Here is a 15,294-nt window from a genome sequence, read left to right as displayed (position 1 = left end):
TTTATTTCTCTCTCATACGAAACAAAAATACCTAAACAAGAAGCGAGAAAGGACAAAAAAGCACAAATCATATATCCCTTGTGCTAATTTCTTTTTTGATAGAACCAGAGCCTCCTCCTCTTCCTCTTCCCCATCTCTCTCATCCTTCTGACCTCCTCCTCCTCCTCTCTCTCTAAAAAAAGCTTCTCGTGCTTATAAATACCCTCCCCTCCCTCCCCGTGCGAGTTCCTCCGCCCGATCCCCTTCCGCCCCCTCCCGACGATCGCCCCCGCTCGTCCCACCGCGGTGGGCGATCGCTCCTCACCTCCGTGCGCGCGATTCCTGAGGCGAGGCGACCGACACCAGATTCCGCCGGCCGGCCCACCTCCCCCGCTTCGCCGATCGGATCGCGTGCTCCATGAGGTGACGATCTGCGAATTCCCGCATTACCCGCCGGGTTTTCACCCGATTATTCGGGCACGATTGCGTTAGGTGGGCGCTAAGGCATCTGGATGGCTGCGGTGACGTGAGTGGGAGCTGGGAGAAGGAATTGGATTCGAGAGCGTCTGCAATTTGAGTGTTCCGTACGGCACAGCTCGCAATTTTTGTTAGTAGTAGTACGGTGATGGTGCGACCGTGAGAGTTTAAGAGTGCATAGTCATTCGGTCAATTTTTGCTCGCTATTGTGGATGATTTTCTCGTCTATGGTTAGTGGCTACACTTTAGAAAATACTGGATTTGCCTAATATTTCTGCTTTATCTGCTCGTGTTTGGTTTGGGGGAAGGGGGTGGTTGGTGGGCGTCGGGATGCTAAAGGGTGCATCTGTTATTTTTAGGTGAAACTATGATGCACTTCTTAGTGTGCAATTTCTTGATATTTTTTATTGGAGCTGCATGTGCATGTGGTGAATGCAGAGAATTTTGCTGAGAAATGATGGACTCATGATTATGTTGATAAACAGGAATATTTACCAGTGTTCTTTTGTGTGGTTGAGTCATTAATGGAGTTTGGGATGTTGCACCTGCAAACTTTTTGCGAGGTTGGTAGTTGTTTGGTTGGGTGTTTGGAATTCTGATTACTTTTTGGTCAGTGTGGAAGTAGATTGGGGGATTGATTTTGTATAGGCATGGGATAATAGGATTATATTGTTGCCTTTTTTTGGATTTGTGGTCTGCTCTGGTAGTGCTGATGATATAGCCTTAGGTATGACAACAGGTTTTGGACAGTTGGAGAATATTTGTTGAAAATGAATTTTCTTGTTAATTGGTGGTAATTATGATTCTGGTGGTTGTTATATGAATTATGGATATGGTGTTAGTTGCTGGTAGATGTTTTCTTAATGCAGATTACATTATTTACCATTGTCATGAAACATTCAGTTTTTGCCTTTTTTTGGTTGTCCAAGCCAAGCCGTTGGTTAGTCTTAACTCGGTTTTATTTCTGTCATATTTCTCCCCCTTCTATTCTCCGATTCGGATTTTTTTAAATGCAATGTTTTTTATTTGAAAAAAGGAGTTTGAGATAGAATTCAGAAACATTTTGATCTGGTGATTATCCCTCAAGAACTACAATAGCAATTCCCGTTCCACCCAGAACTTTAGGATTTCCTTGACTGAGATGTGAAAGCTTATGCCTCTATTATCATTGGATGTAAGAGACACGTGCACACTTTTCACTTTCTTTTTTACGAATGTTCAAACTTCATCTTCCCTTTTTGTGTATTAGACATATCATTGGCCTTATGCTGAGATGGGAGAACTTATGTTGTATGGTCATTGAATGTAAGATTACACACCTCCCTTTATCATAATTTTCCATTTTGTTAAAAGTCTCCGTACTACATACTACGTTCTGTGTATTTTTCATTAGTGACAAACTTACAATTGAAGGAAGTGTAAAATCAAAGAAGTCTTCAGTTTGATTATTTGTATTTAGTAACTAAAAATGATTGAAACAAGTTCTGCCCTTGTTTAAAGTGATGACCATCTTCTGATTGCATGTCCTGCCTTGTTTCACCTTATACGCCATTCATCAACCTTTCTTTCAAAGTAAACCATTAACTGACACAAATTATCTTCTTTAGAACAATTTATGAACATAAGTTTTTTTGAGGATTTTGTTTTGGTAAATCTATTCGGCAAAGACAAACTGCTTCAATCAGCAGGAGAATGAGTGAACATGTCAAATGGGACTCCTAATTGCAAAAGAATTTATCCTTTCTAGACCTGTAAGCAGGGGCAGTGTCTAGTGAGGGGCCAAGGGAAAACATGGATCATGTATGGCCTTGAATTTTATAAGCCTCTGCATTGAGTTTTGGCCTTGCATTTGCTCGAAGTGGGAAATAGACACTTATGCAATTCAATTTGCTTAGTGCCCAAGCTCCGCCACTGGCCTTGCAATTGCTCGAAGTTGGAAATAGATGCAATTCAATTTCCTTAGTACTAATGCCTTTATTTTTGCCGAGCTCCACCACTGCCTGCAGACACAAGATTAAGCATAGGATTTGCATATTGTCATGAAAATAGAAGTTCTGAAGTATAAAATTGATGCCTGTCCCTACTAATCATATTTTGTTGACAACCTGCTGACAGTGTTATACGCATATACTGACTAATGTAGAGAACCACAAGCAGAACTGGTAAATATTAGAAGGTTATTACCCCCACCAATGTATTTCCTTATGTTCTTTGTTACTACAGATCCTCCCTATCATTTTAAAAGCATTACTTTGTTTTCATTGTAACTTCGAAGGAGCAAAGGCAGCGACTTTGATCGGTTTATTTGCATTTAATATTGCTCTTCAGTTGAAAATGATTTTGTTAAGCTTCATGCACTAGCCAATGCAACCAAAAAGTCCTAACTTATGGAAAGGGCTAGGCAATCCACATATACATTTAAACAGATTTTACCACTCTAATGATGTACTGTTTTCAGCCAGAATTAGGAAAAAATACTTTATGAAAGGGCAGATCGAAAAATCAGCTGACAAATTAAACAACTGTGAATAATTGCGATATGTATTCATATGCATTATGCCACGCTTGGTTACTTCAGTAGGATATAATCTATACAGCTCATTGGAATGGGTTGCTGCAAGCAACAAATAATGATTTGACTTCCAAGTTTGTATGTCTTCACATTCAAATCCTACTTAAAACACATTTCCTACATCAGAGAAGCTGGATAACTTAATATGCGAACTCTGGTGAATCACACCATGTGTTGACTATCACCAAAGATTTAGCCATGGACAGGGACGCGTGGAAGTTAGCTATCCACGTGCCATAACCATGACTTGGTTTCGATATCTTATGGGTTTCAACTCCAGCCTACCCCAACTGGTTTGGGACTGAAAGGCTTTGTTGTTATTGTTGTTGTGGTGGTGGTGAATCACACCATGTGTTGACTTAGTCTTGTGCTGTTGACATATAAGCCTACTCTAGGGATGCAATGTCCGGATCTATTACCTTAGCTAGTTTATCTTCAAGTTTTTTGCAACATTACTAATCATTCACACCAATCCTCTTGGTTTGTCTGTAACATTGTCTTTATGTTACCACACAAGCATACAAATATGGATGTCTTCTACTATGTAAACTGCCAAGCTTCGCATATTTTATATATGTCGCATTTTAAGTGTGCACTGTAGATCTATTCATCTCATTCTAACAGTTGGTTTCTAATTTGATTTCAGGTAGAGGTGACGATAAAGCATAGTTGTTGACTTAGCTTGCAGTGGTTCTTTATCAAAGCTAAGGCAGATAATAATTGGCGTTATGGCATATCGAATGGTATGCGCTCCCCAAGTCATTGATCTTGAGTCTGAGCGAGGGCATCCTCATGTTCATTCTGAAAGTTTAATTCACAATGGGAATGATTTGTCCGACCAAGGCGGTCAATATACTGTCAGAGTTGTAGGCAATGCTATGAATGCTGGTCTTTCTGATACACAGGGTTACTACAATATGAACATGAATCATCCACATCAGCCTGTTCATAGTTCTCCGCCAAATTTAGGCGTTGATTCAGGTTTTGTCTTCCCATCAAATATGTACAACCCTTGCATGTCAACATCTATGAACAGATATGCCTCTCATGCTCAGAGCTTTGGATTGCCTTTAAACCAAGTTGTCTCAGGAAGTATGGATGGAAGTACTAGAAATGAAAATGTCAGCGAAACTGCTAGAGGATTCATTAAAAGGAAAAATGCCGCAGTTGCAGGAAGTTGTCATTTTGTTAATGGATCTGCAAGCTCAAGCTCATCCTCTCATACATCTCAAAATCCTACACATAGGCCATGGGATCCTTCTTTTGAGTCAAATGTTTTTCCTAACGTCACACCATTCAACCCATCAGAATATCATAGCCACAACACTTGGCCATCTGTGGAAGGATCTTCCATTACTGGATCAAATGGGTTTAATTTGATGGCTGCTCACCCAGAATCAGCACAGCATGGTAACTATACATTTCAATCAAGTCATGCTAGTCAGTGCTTTCAACCTGCCAGCACTACTTGGGTTTCCCAGGCTGCAACTGGAATTGTGGAAGGAGTACCACAGTGGTCATACATCAATGCAATGTCTAGTGTTCCAGGTACGTAAGCAACTAATAGAACAGATCTGAGTTTCCTACTGATAATGAAAACATATTCGGAAAGAGTTGTACTTTCTAAGGATAAGAATCATTGTTCAATGCATCTTTTAGTTGTTGGCAATGTGCATTGATGGCTAAACTAATAGTTCAGCTTTACATGTTAAGTGTCAGAAGCTTAGTAGAAAAATGGTCCCACCTACAAAATGAAATTGTGACAGAAGCGAAGTACAATTGATAGCATTTATATCTTTCAGCTGTCAGATTTGTTTTTTCAGGGTTAATAATTGGTACCTCTTGCTTCCAGCAGGCAGATTTGCACATTCAGGGGCCACAGAAATAGTGAATGGAGGCTTTCATGAATATCAGAATGGCCCTTCAACCATTTCTCAAGGGCATTTACCTTATTTTCATCAACATGCTGTGCATAGCATGCAAGCTCATAATCCACTGGATCATACACGAGTGCAAGTCCCTTACCAACAAGGCCACAATAATGGCGTCTTACATAGTGGGGTAAATCATTCTGGTAACCGGTTCCACTTGGGTCCAAGAACTCTAGGTCTCTTCTCTAATTCTGAGCGGTCTTTTGGGCCCCCACAGCATCCGTTCCTGGTGAACCCAGTTAATCATAGGAACATAAGAATTTTGCCACCTCTGGTTAGTCTGCACCTCACTTCATTTATTTATTTTACAATTTCTGGTATTCAAATACCAAATAACTCAATAACTATTAGGATCACCATTTGCCTAATGTGATACATCTGGTGTGTTCTTTTCCTTTTTGTGGAATGTTGGGAACTCTCATAGGAGTCTTGCATGTCTTTGGACTTGTGCTTTAGTGCATTCATACCTTAATGTGTTTTATGTGCTAAGTTATGGTATTTTGAATCTTACAAACTGGAATTCTTTTTACCGATTTCTAAATGGCCGATGTCCTTCAATGTAGAACTGGAAGTGACCAGCCTTGCAATTACCTTGTTCTGGAAAAATGTTATCCATTGCATTGTTGTTAAGTCTCTTAATATTCTTGGGGAGTTCTTATTGAAATGTGTTAAGCTATGTGTTGGTTATTAGATTCAAGAAATTGTATTCGTTGATTCTTGTTGTGTTGTATGAATGCCTCGGGCCTACTGAAGCTTTTGCTTGGATACAATGTTTCTCACATTTGAAATTGCCTCTTGTTATTTTTATTTCTGGTCAACGGGAAGACGACTATTATACCTCATGCATTTGACCTCATGTCCTTCCTGCCGCTATTTATTTGTTTTATGTTACCATGTTTTCCTTGGTGATGTGCATGATGCACACCTTGCAAAGTTACATGTACCTTCTTATGTAAGCAATCTCTTTCATGGACCCTGTGTACCAGAAGCTGAACCCATGTCTTGAGTACTACTTGCATGATCAGATAACCTTAATTTGATGCGATTGATTAGGTTCTTGGCTGATTTTTTAAGCAGAAGTGGTCTTAATTTCAAATCCATCCGTGCAGACAGACTCGTTTCACTTGTGACAAACTTACAATTGTCACAGATAGTATTAACTTTAAGTCCAGGCGTGCAAACTGGTTAGAGTGTAGACCTCTTGAGGTCCCTGTTTTTTTTGTTTCCGTTAAGGATGTCAATGATATACATGTAGTTATATAACTATTTGTTGGCCCTGCAGCAGCATGGTGCAATCATGGATTTTTCGAGGTTGTATGAGGGGTCAAATGTAGTAGATGAGCATAGAGATATGCGTCTAGATATAGACAGCATGACCTATGAGGTACATAAAGCTCATTCAGCCTTTGTGACTTCACCTCACACGGTATGTCTTTTCTGATTTATTCTTTTATTTCTATCACAGGAGCTTTTAGCATTAGAAGAGCACATTGGAGACGTCAATACAGGTCTGGCAAAAAGTCACATCGTAGATAAGTTGAAGACTAGCTTATATGTGCCAGGAGCAACCTGCGTGTCTAATCAGTCATCTGAACCTTCCACAGAGAATGAGGCTTGCATAATATGCCAGGTGCTTCCCTTTCACTATATTGTTTGTTACCTTGTCTTAGTCATGTAAAATTTCAGCTGTTCCAAACTAATGAATTGTCAACCAGCCATCAAATTCATGTTGAACCACCATCACATCTATTGAATGTTTAATGAACTTGATCGCTTGAACTTAATACTTATGGATCTAAAGTAATGACTATAGCTTATGCCATGACTAATAATGCATCTACTTATACTACAGCGAGCAATGGCTAGTGCAGTATTGCAGGACCACCTCGTCTACAGCATATTACCCACCTCTGCGCAGTAGTGTCGTGTTGATGTTGGGAAATGTTTGTTGCTTATTTTGACAGTACAGTGTACCCACGTTCCTTCAGCTTTCTGTCCATAAGAGAACCTATTTCTCTAGGATTACTACTCCCTCCGTCCCAAAATAGATGACTCAACTTTGTACTAACTTTAGTACAAAGTTGAGTCATCTATTTTGGAACGGAGGGAGTACTTAGTAAATTTAGTTGGAAATTAGCATTAGCAAATGCGCTGATGCATGGTGATGATCATCTAGAACAAAGTTACTCTATTTCTTATTAGACAGTATGGTGTTCCCACTTCCTTTGGCTTATGTCCATAAGATAACTTATTTCTCTAGGATTACTCCTCGGTAAATTGAGCTGGAAACTACTATTAGCAGATGGACCGATGTATGGTGATAATCGTGTAGAACGAAATTACTAAGGAGTGGTAGTTGGTATATGGCCACCCATGCTTTTCTTCGCCATAAATATTGATTGGATTTGGAAAGGCGATGTCATGGGGATCGGTCACCCATGTGCTAGGCCCATGGTCCCAATCAAGTGATATGAACCCTTTAGTATCTTTTAAGTAGAATTGTATCATTTAAAATTTAAAATTTAAATTAGGAATTAATCAACTAGAGGTAAGATAGGAGAGGCTTCTTTTAGAACCATGGAGCCACTGCTCCACCTCTGGATACCGTCGAACTCAAATCAACTGCCTGGAGATATGTGTGAACATTTATACTTTGCAGGGTGGTGACATGGCGGCATGCATGCCCACCTGTGATATATGTGCTAGTTCACTACCACCTCCATTCTAAATAAGGTGGGCATGCATTCCAAAATCCAACTTTGACCATAAATTATACCAATATACACTATATTTTTATGACTTCAAAATTATACCATTGAAAACTTATTTTGAATACAAATTCAACTGTTTAATTTTTGTGACGTATAACCCATATTTGGTTGATCTAATTTATGGTCAAAGTTCAATTTTAAAATGCGTGCACGTATTTATGGTCAAAGTTCAATTTTAAAATGTGTGTGCACCTTATTTATTGGAATGGAGGGAGTACATACTTATCAAGATTTTTATGAGTGATTTATTTATGTAGTTTTGTGATTAGTGAGTCATTATAGCTGGTCATTTAAATAGTCATCCATGCACACGAATCGCTATGATAGATCTGATGGCATCCAAAGGTGGAGCCGCTGCTCCATGGTTCACCTGAACATTAGTGATAAGATATCCCTTAGCTTTGGGCTTGCAGCGAATAGTTTAGATTATTAGCCCTCAATATAAAGAGGACACATTGAGATGAATTAATCAACCTGGAAGTACTACACTCTGTCCATCTACTTTGTCCTCCCAATCCACAAAGGCTTGCCTGTTCTTAGTGCATAAACCCTTGTGATCATTTCGCGAACTTTGTGTAACTCTTCTACTTCTAGTAAAAATTCTGGTGTCCTTGCTCGATAATAAGGACTAGCAGGTTGGTGAAGCATAATCCTCGCGCGAGGGAATGCTATACGCTTGGTGGGTTCTCCTCCAAGCAGAATGAAGGACGCCATGGAGGCGGCTATTCCAAGGCATATTGTATATATATCTGGTGTCACTGTTTGCATCGTATAAAAAATAGCCATTCCTGAGTTTAGCCACCCGCCTGGGGAGTTTATAAACAAAAAAAGAACCCCTTTCCTAGATCAGCATTGCCAACTGGCGATATTTATCCTTGTGAGCCCCGGTTCATGACAGGAGAAGGAGAATCTAGTTTCAGGCTCACTGGCGTCCAATCTATTCCCAGTTCCTAGTTCTAAAGAACTGTCACTTGGTGTATCTTGCAGGAGGAGTACAAGGCTGAGGACTGCGTTGGAATCCTGGATTGTGGCCACAGATACCACGCGGAGTGCTTAAAACAATGGCTGACGGTAAAGAACCTATGCCCCATCTGCAAGACAACAGCTTTGTCTGCGGGTAGAAGAAGTGGATAACAAACAGGATTAATCTTTATCAGTTATTTGCTTCCGACAAACATTCAGATCAATTTTGTACATAAGAAGCGGTAGACTATTCTGCTACCTGTATTTGTTGTTCACCTTGTTGTGATGGGGAGTAACTCGGCTTCCAAAAACTGTACAGACATAACATTGATCGTTCTATTCAAATGTAGAATGTTTATAAATTACTCAGTTGGACATACAGTGTATCATATGGTGGATCGGAAGGTAACTCTTAGAGTGGCATCTCTAGAAACTACCCTGTATATATGTTGGTTACCCTAAAACAAACAGAAACATGTGTTTTTGTGTACATTATTAAATCTTAAGAGAACTGATAATTGTTTCTGTTATTGGAGAGATTGGTCTGATAGTGCCCAGCCGAGCACGAGTTTTTCAGCATATGGTTTTGGACGACAATGTTCTGCACTGTATAATGGATGATTAAACTCCGTCGTGCAGTTTGGTCGAAACATGAGAAAAAAACCTCGTATCTCCTATTGTGACGGGATTTGTCTTAATTTCATTGCACATGTGTATTTTCTGTCATTGTTTTCGTATCTTTTAAGGAGGCATAGTGTTTTTGTTTTCTTAGTGGCTGTACCGTACAAGTAAAAAATAGTTTTGCCCTAGAACTCTTCCCCTGATATTATAGTACTAGCTTGTGCGCCGTGCTTGATCGAAATGTTGCGTTGCTGCCTTGAGAGAATCTTCCCTGAAGGATCTCTGCACCCATCCCCAGCTAACAAAACGTGATGAGCGAAAATGAAAGGAGAAGCAAAGAGAATGCTACTACTACATGAAGCCAGGTCAAGGCTGGCACATGCTTATATTCGCAAATTCAATTTTCTAATATCGTTTTGTGAGATAGAGAGTCGTTGACACATGTATGCACAGAGATGCATGCCCGGTCGGTCACGGAGACGAAGCCAGGACCGGGACAACGAGCGGCTCGATGGTCGTCATCATCTCTGGCTTGGCTTTCTCTACCTCCCCACCACACCACCCCCCAACGAAACCAACACCATCCGCGGCGACCCCTTCTTCCCTTCCCTGAGACACTTCTCCCCAAAGCGAACCAACCCAGCTGAAAAGAAGCGAGACGCGCCGCACCGCGTTGCCTTTGTATCGTGCCTCTATTTAGCTCAAGAGGGAGAGGATAGGAGAGGCGCGCGGGAAGGGGAAGGAGATAAAATCAGATCAAATCGTAGGAAACCATCGGTTGATCGAGCAGCGGCGGCGGCGCAGAAGCAGCAGGAAGCAGGAGGGGAGGGGGGATGGCGGTGGCGTATCGCGCGGAGGAGGAGTACGACTACCTGTTCAAGGTGGTGCTGATCGGGGACAGCGGCGTGGGCAAGTCCAACCTGCTGTCGCGCTTCGCCAGGGACGAGTTCAGCCTCGACACCAGGTCCACCATCGGCGTCGAGTTCGCCACCAAGACCGTCCGCGTCGACGGCAAGCTCGTCAAGGCGCAGATCTGGGACACCGCCGGCCAAGAAAGGTACCAATACTCTCCACCTCTTGCTCTTTCTCTTTTGCCCGCCACCTGTATGAGATATTGCTGCTTTGCCTGTCCACCTCTTTCTTCTTTCCACCGCTCGCCGTCGATTCAGTTTAGTTTAGCTTGATCGATCATACAGTAGTAATTGACTAACTCAAGGACTTGCGATGATTCCTTTCCCGTTGCCATGCTTGTGATTTCAATAGCAATCTGTAAATAACTCATTCTCAACTGCAGATGTCCTTCGCAAGTAGGGGTATCTTTTTTTTTTTGATCTACGCAAGTAGGGTTATCTTAGCAATACAATGTGCATCTTTCTGGTTGCTTGTAACCGCATTTCCACATTGACACCAGTACCAAGTTGGCTAATCACTTTACGTACGTGCGCTGCACTTGCACCCGCGGCTCTTTCTCTCTGTAGGTACCGGGCCATCACCAGCGCGTACTACCGGGGCGCCGTGGGCGCGCTCGTGGTGTACGACGTGACGCGCCACATCACGTTCGAGAACGCGGAGCGGTGGCTGACGGAGCTCCGCGACCACACGGACGCCAACATCGTGGTGATGCTGGTCGGGAACAAGGCGGACCTGCGCCACCTGAGGGCCGTCTCGCCCGAGGAGGCCAGGGCCTTCGCGGAGCGCCACCGCACCTTCTCTATGGAGACGTCCGCGCTGGAGGCCACCAACGTGGAGGATGCCTTCACGGAGGTGCTCGGCGAGATCTACCGCGTCGTCAGCAAGAAGGCCCTCGACATTGGCGACGACCCCGCCGCGCCGCCCAGGGGCAAGACCATCGACGTTGGTGGCAAGGACGACGTCACCCCAGTGAACACGGGTGGCTGCTGCTCGGCCTAGTCAAACTCTCTCTCTGCCGGAGACGGTGGTAGGTGATGCCGTGTGTGTGCGTGCTAGGGTGTAACAGGCATGTTGCGACCGTGATGATTACTGATTATTGGTCAAAACGCTCTGGGGGTGGTTGATACCTTGATATCATATGCTTGATTGATACATACAGCGTGTAGTACTACCGAGAGAAGACGTCGTGCGTGTGCTGTTGCAAGTTGCAACCATGGTCCGCGTCTGTGTTCACTCCATTTCATTGGTCTGTTTGGTGCAGTTCAGGTCCAAAAAAACGCGTCAGGCTGTCACAATTTTCGGTCAAGGCGCTTCATCATCAGGTAAAAATTAGAAGCGACTCCGATGAAGACGAAACGGCCGTCGTGCAGAAAGTGCATATGCCGGCGATGTCCGCGTCGGAACACGGCCGCGGAAGGATACGCATAATTTAAGAACATGATTATGCGTTGGCGCAAGCCCTACCAGCGCGGGACGACGGGTGGGAGAAGGATATTGCAAAATGCCTAGCATCTTTTTTTAGCTTTTTTTAGGGATATAAAAGCCAACTTTATTCATCAAAGTCCACATGGTGTGGGATACAACTCCGATCATGTGAAGCTGGGCTTTAAGGTTAACCAAAGAGGTCATATTTGGCGAGTGGGGAATGAACAAAAAATTAACATTTGAGAAGATGCATGGATCCCAAAGTATGCCACTAGAAAAATTGTAACGTCTAAGGAGGGACATCTGTTAACTAAGGTAGATGATCTCATTGATCCTGCCTCCAACAATTGGGATGAACACCTAATCAGACAAACTATGTGGCCCATTGATGTACAACAGATTCTTTTAGTTCCACTCTCGCAACATGATATGCCAGATTTCATTGCTTGGAGTTATACGAAAAATGGTATGTTCTCGGTTCGACCAGCTTATTCCGTGGAGTGGGACCACCAGTATGACAGCAAATTAAAATACTCTAATGGGATGGGACGAACCACAGTTAACCCTATTTGGAACAAGATATGGAAGTTATCTTGTCTGACAAAAGTTAATTTTTTTATATGGCGTACACTACATGGAACACTCCCCTGCCGGGTTACGCTCGCTAATAGACATATGAAGGTCTCGCCCATTTGTCCCACTTGCTTTGAGGGCTTAGAAGATACGAAGCATATGCTTTTCCGTTGTAGTAAAGCAAAGGGGGTTTGGGAAAGGCTGGGGATGAACGATATTATTGATAAAGCTTGCGAGATTGACCATTCTGGAGAGGCAATGTTGGAGTACTTACTACTTCCGGACCAAGATTTGAGGATAATGGATTACCACAATGTGCGTGAGATGATTGCTGTCTCGGCATGGTATTTATGGTGGGAAAGACGGAAGTTGGTGCACAGGGAGAAAACTCAAAATGCACTTCAGATTTCAATGGGGTTTCTAGCCCTTACCACAAACTTCGTAAATGCATCGTCCCCCAAGGCTTCTACGAAGAAGGAGGATGGTCTTGTCCCCCCAGAGGTTTTGTGAAACTTAACATTGATGCTTTTTTTGACCATGACCTGCTTAGGGGCATGATAGGGGCGGTCCTGAGATATGACAAAGGCATATTTATTGCTGGAGGGAATGGGAAGATTGACTATTGCGCGGATGTGTTGACGGCGGAAGCTTTAGCCCTCAAGTTTGATCTAACACTAGCGCAAAGGGCGGGATGTAATCGCCTTATTATTAACTCGGACAACATGGAGGTGATTGATACTATGCAGGATGGAGGACAGTCAGCGAGCGTGGCAGCAACAATCTTCGACGATTTGTTTTCATTATGCATGTGATTTCATTGCTACTAGATTTGAACATTGTAATAGAGAAGCAAATAAAGTAGCTCATGAGCTCGCTAGATTAGCTAGATTTTCTTTGACTTATGTTTGGTTCGAGGAACCGTTAAATGAAATTGTAATGCTCCTCACAAACGATGTACTATTTATCTCTAATGAATAAAGCTTCGGTGTTTTTCTAAAGAGTTGCGATCAGTTTTTTATTTTTTGAGGGGAGATCAGATGGGCTTTAAGGTTAACCAAGCAGTTGCGATCAGATGGGCTTTAAGGTTAACCAAGCAATCGCTATTAGATGGGGGCAGTGGACCAATGTAACTAGGCGTGTGATCCACTTTACCAGACACACCCTCTCATTTGAAACCGTGCCTACGGGTAGAACCTCGAGGCGTTCCCCTAGGGTTCCTCTAGGGGTTCTCTTCCTCCGGGCGACTGCACTGGAGTACCCAAATTCCTGATGGTTCGGCGAGGCCTTCCCGTTGGGGCTTGAGTCATCGAGGTCCAGAAAATGTACTATGTATAGTGCATGGCGGAGTCGCCTCCTGTGGCGATTGGGGGGGGGGGGGCGATCGGGGGAAGGATGGTTCTGGGGACGAGAGAGAGGAAGGATGGGGCTGAGATCAGACATGAGGAGAGGCCGACTGAACATATTGGGGAGGATGGAGGAAGTGGTAGTGGGGGTCACGAAGAAGCAGATCGGGAGAATCGAACTTGGGGGCCTATACCTAACCTTGAAGATTGTGTTGAGGGCTTGAATTTGCATGGGGAGGAGACTGATCTTGATTTTTCAGAAGAACTTGAGGACCTGATCAATGAGGTTAGATGGCTTGCAACATATTTTCTTTAAACCAAAAGGTGCAAACCTCTTTATTGCACAGTTCAATTGCTTGGGGGATTGGAAGAGGGTGATGGATAGAGGTCCATGGATTTTTTCGTAACGTAGTGGTTATTTTACAGGAATATGATGGTTTTAGCAACGTCCATGATTACAAGCTTGACAAGATTTCGGTGTGGACTAGAATTGAAGGGGTCTCAGATGGATTGATGAGGAAGAAAGAATTGGATGAGAAAGTGGCAAAGAAGGTTATATATGCTACAAAAGCTATGATAAATGCAAATCTAGATGCAACTTCACAAGAGGAATGTAGGATTGTAACCAACTCTCTAACAAATGAAGTTTCAAGTACAAATCTATCTATACAACCTGCAGGTACCTCGACATATGTAGAAGCGGCTTTTAATCCTGCTGTCGCAAGGGAGTGAAGCTATCTTTGGAGTGTTCCTCAAAAACCCGTCCACTCAACACTTTATTTTCATCCAAGCGGCGGCCTTGGATGTGTTTTTAGTTCTATAGGTTGAATCTATGATCTCTCGAGGCATTGGAATGGAAACATGTTTTTTCTTTATTGATTGCAGGTCCTTGGCAAATGCCGCGGAAGCAAAGAATACAAAGGATAATCCAAGACATTTGAGAATCAGGCCCATACTTGTTGTTTTCTTCAACTTTGCTTATGACCTCGACTCTTATAAGGTCTCTCACATTCCTAGGTCTCAAAATCTTTTAGCTCATTCAAAGGCTGTCGTGGATATAATCCCAACAATACTACGGATTGTGAAGGTAGAGGCAATGGTATCTATCGATCGGCGCGGGGTGTACGCATAAGGAATTATACATGTTCGGACCCTTAGCAGTGGAGGTAATACTCTACTCTTGTGTGATGTTCTTGCTCTTGGTGTAGGTTAGAGTGTGAGAGAGTTCAACCTTGAGCCCGGTGCCCCACTCCCAACTTATATAGAGTGCACTAGGAGGGGATGTCTTAGCGAGCTGGTATAAATGCTATTGATGGCCACATGGATGACCGACTGTACGCCGGGATTAGTACTGGTAACTATCATATTTAACTAGATTATTCCACCAATGAGTAACACCGATAATGAATGCATCATGGGCGTCAAGGTATCCTAGGACTCAGCCGACTGTAGGTAGTCTGACCGAGCCTCTCTTCCTGGTGAAGGACTACTGGGTCCCGTCAATTAGGGGGTGCGTGATCCTTCTATGGACACTTGGCTCCCTAGGGCATCTCCATGGTGGATAGGCAAACCGCCCGCATCCATCCAGACCGGGCTGCCCGGATCGCCGAAGCCATCCAATGCGGGCCTGTATCGGTCTACGAGGCGGTTCAGACGCGTTTTCTCCCGCAAACTGGAGACAAACGCGGGGGAGGTTTGCGGGAGTGCGGACACCAGACACGTAGGAC

The 15,294-nt window shown here is 43.2% G+C and overlaps 2 protein-coding genes across 7 annotated transcripts; both read left to right on the top strand.

The window, feature by feature from the left end:
- The first annotated feature begins 96 nt into the window (after window positions 1-96).
- LOC123078764 (probable E3 ubiquitin-protein ligase ZFP1) lies at window positions 97-9,072 on the top strand. 5 transcript variants are annotated; one of them, XM_044501368.1, is made up of 7 exons: window positions 170-402; window positions 2,572-2,632; window positions 3,675-4,576; window positions 4,881-5,233; window positions 6,242-6,343; window positions 6,425-6,589; window positions 8,718-9,072. In XM_044501368.1, the coding sequence occupies exons 3-7, from the start codon at window positions 3,757-3,759 to the stop codon at window positions 8,862-8,864; spliced, it is 1,587 nt and encodes a 528-aa protein (XP_044357303.1). In that variant the 5' UTR covers window positions 170-402; window positions 2,572-2,632; window positions 3,675-3,756; the 3' UTR covers window positions 8,865-9,072. The 5 variants fall into 5 exon arrangements, with proteins under 5 accessions (XP_044357306.1, XP_044357307.1, XP_044357305.1 ...); XM_044501371.1 differs by lacking the exon at window positions 2,572-2,632 and having other exon boundaries at window positions 97-402; window positions 6,245-6,343; XM_044501372.1 differs by lacking the exon at window positions 2,572-2,632 and having other exon boundaries at window positions 98-402; window positions 4,884-5,233; window positions 6,245-6,343.
- Window positions 9,073-9,805: 733 nt separating this feature from the next.
- Window positions 9,806-12,734, top strand: LOC123078765 (ras-related protein RABA1f). Of its 2 annotated transcripts, XM_044501373.1 has the most exons (4): window positions 9,806-10,371; window positions 10,793-11,195; window positions 11,493-11,548; window positions 12,401-12,734. In XM_044501373.1, the coding sequence occupies exons 1-4, from the start codon at window positions 10,148-10,150 to the stop codon at window positions 12,732-12,734; spliced, it is 1,017 nt and encodes a 338-aa protein (XP_044357308.1). In that variant the 5' UTR covers window positions 9,806-10,147. The 2 variants fall into 2 exon arrangements, with proteins under 2 accessions (XP_044357308.1, XP_044357309.1); XM_044501374.1 differs by lacking the exons at window positions 11,493-11,548; window positions 12,401-12,734 and having other exon boundaries at window positions 9,859-10,371; window positions 10,793-11,380.
- The last annotated feature ends 2,560 nt before the right edge of the window (window positions 12,735-15,294 follow it).

This window comes from Triticum aestivum, chromosome 3D (genome assembly GCF_018294505.1).
Source record: "Triticum aestivum cultivar Chinese Spring chromosome 3D, IWGSC CS RefSeq v2.1, whole genome shotgun sequence".
Lineage (NCBI taxonomy): Eukaryota > Viridiplantae > Streptophyta > Magnoliopsida > Poales > Poaceae > Triticum > Triticum aestivum.
Note: the sequence above shows the minus strand (reverse complement) of the source record. Positions and strands in the feature narration are given on the sequence as shown.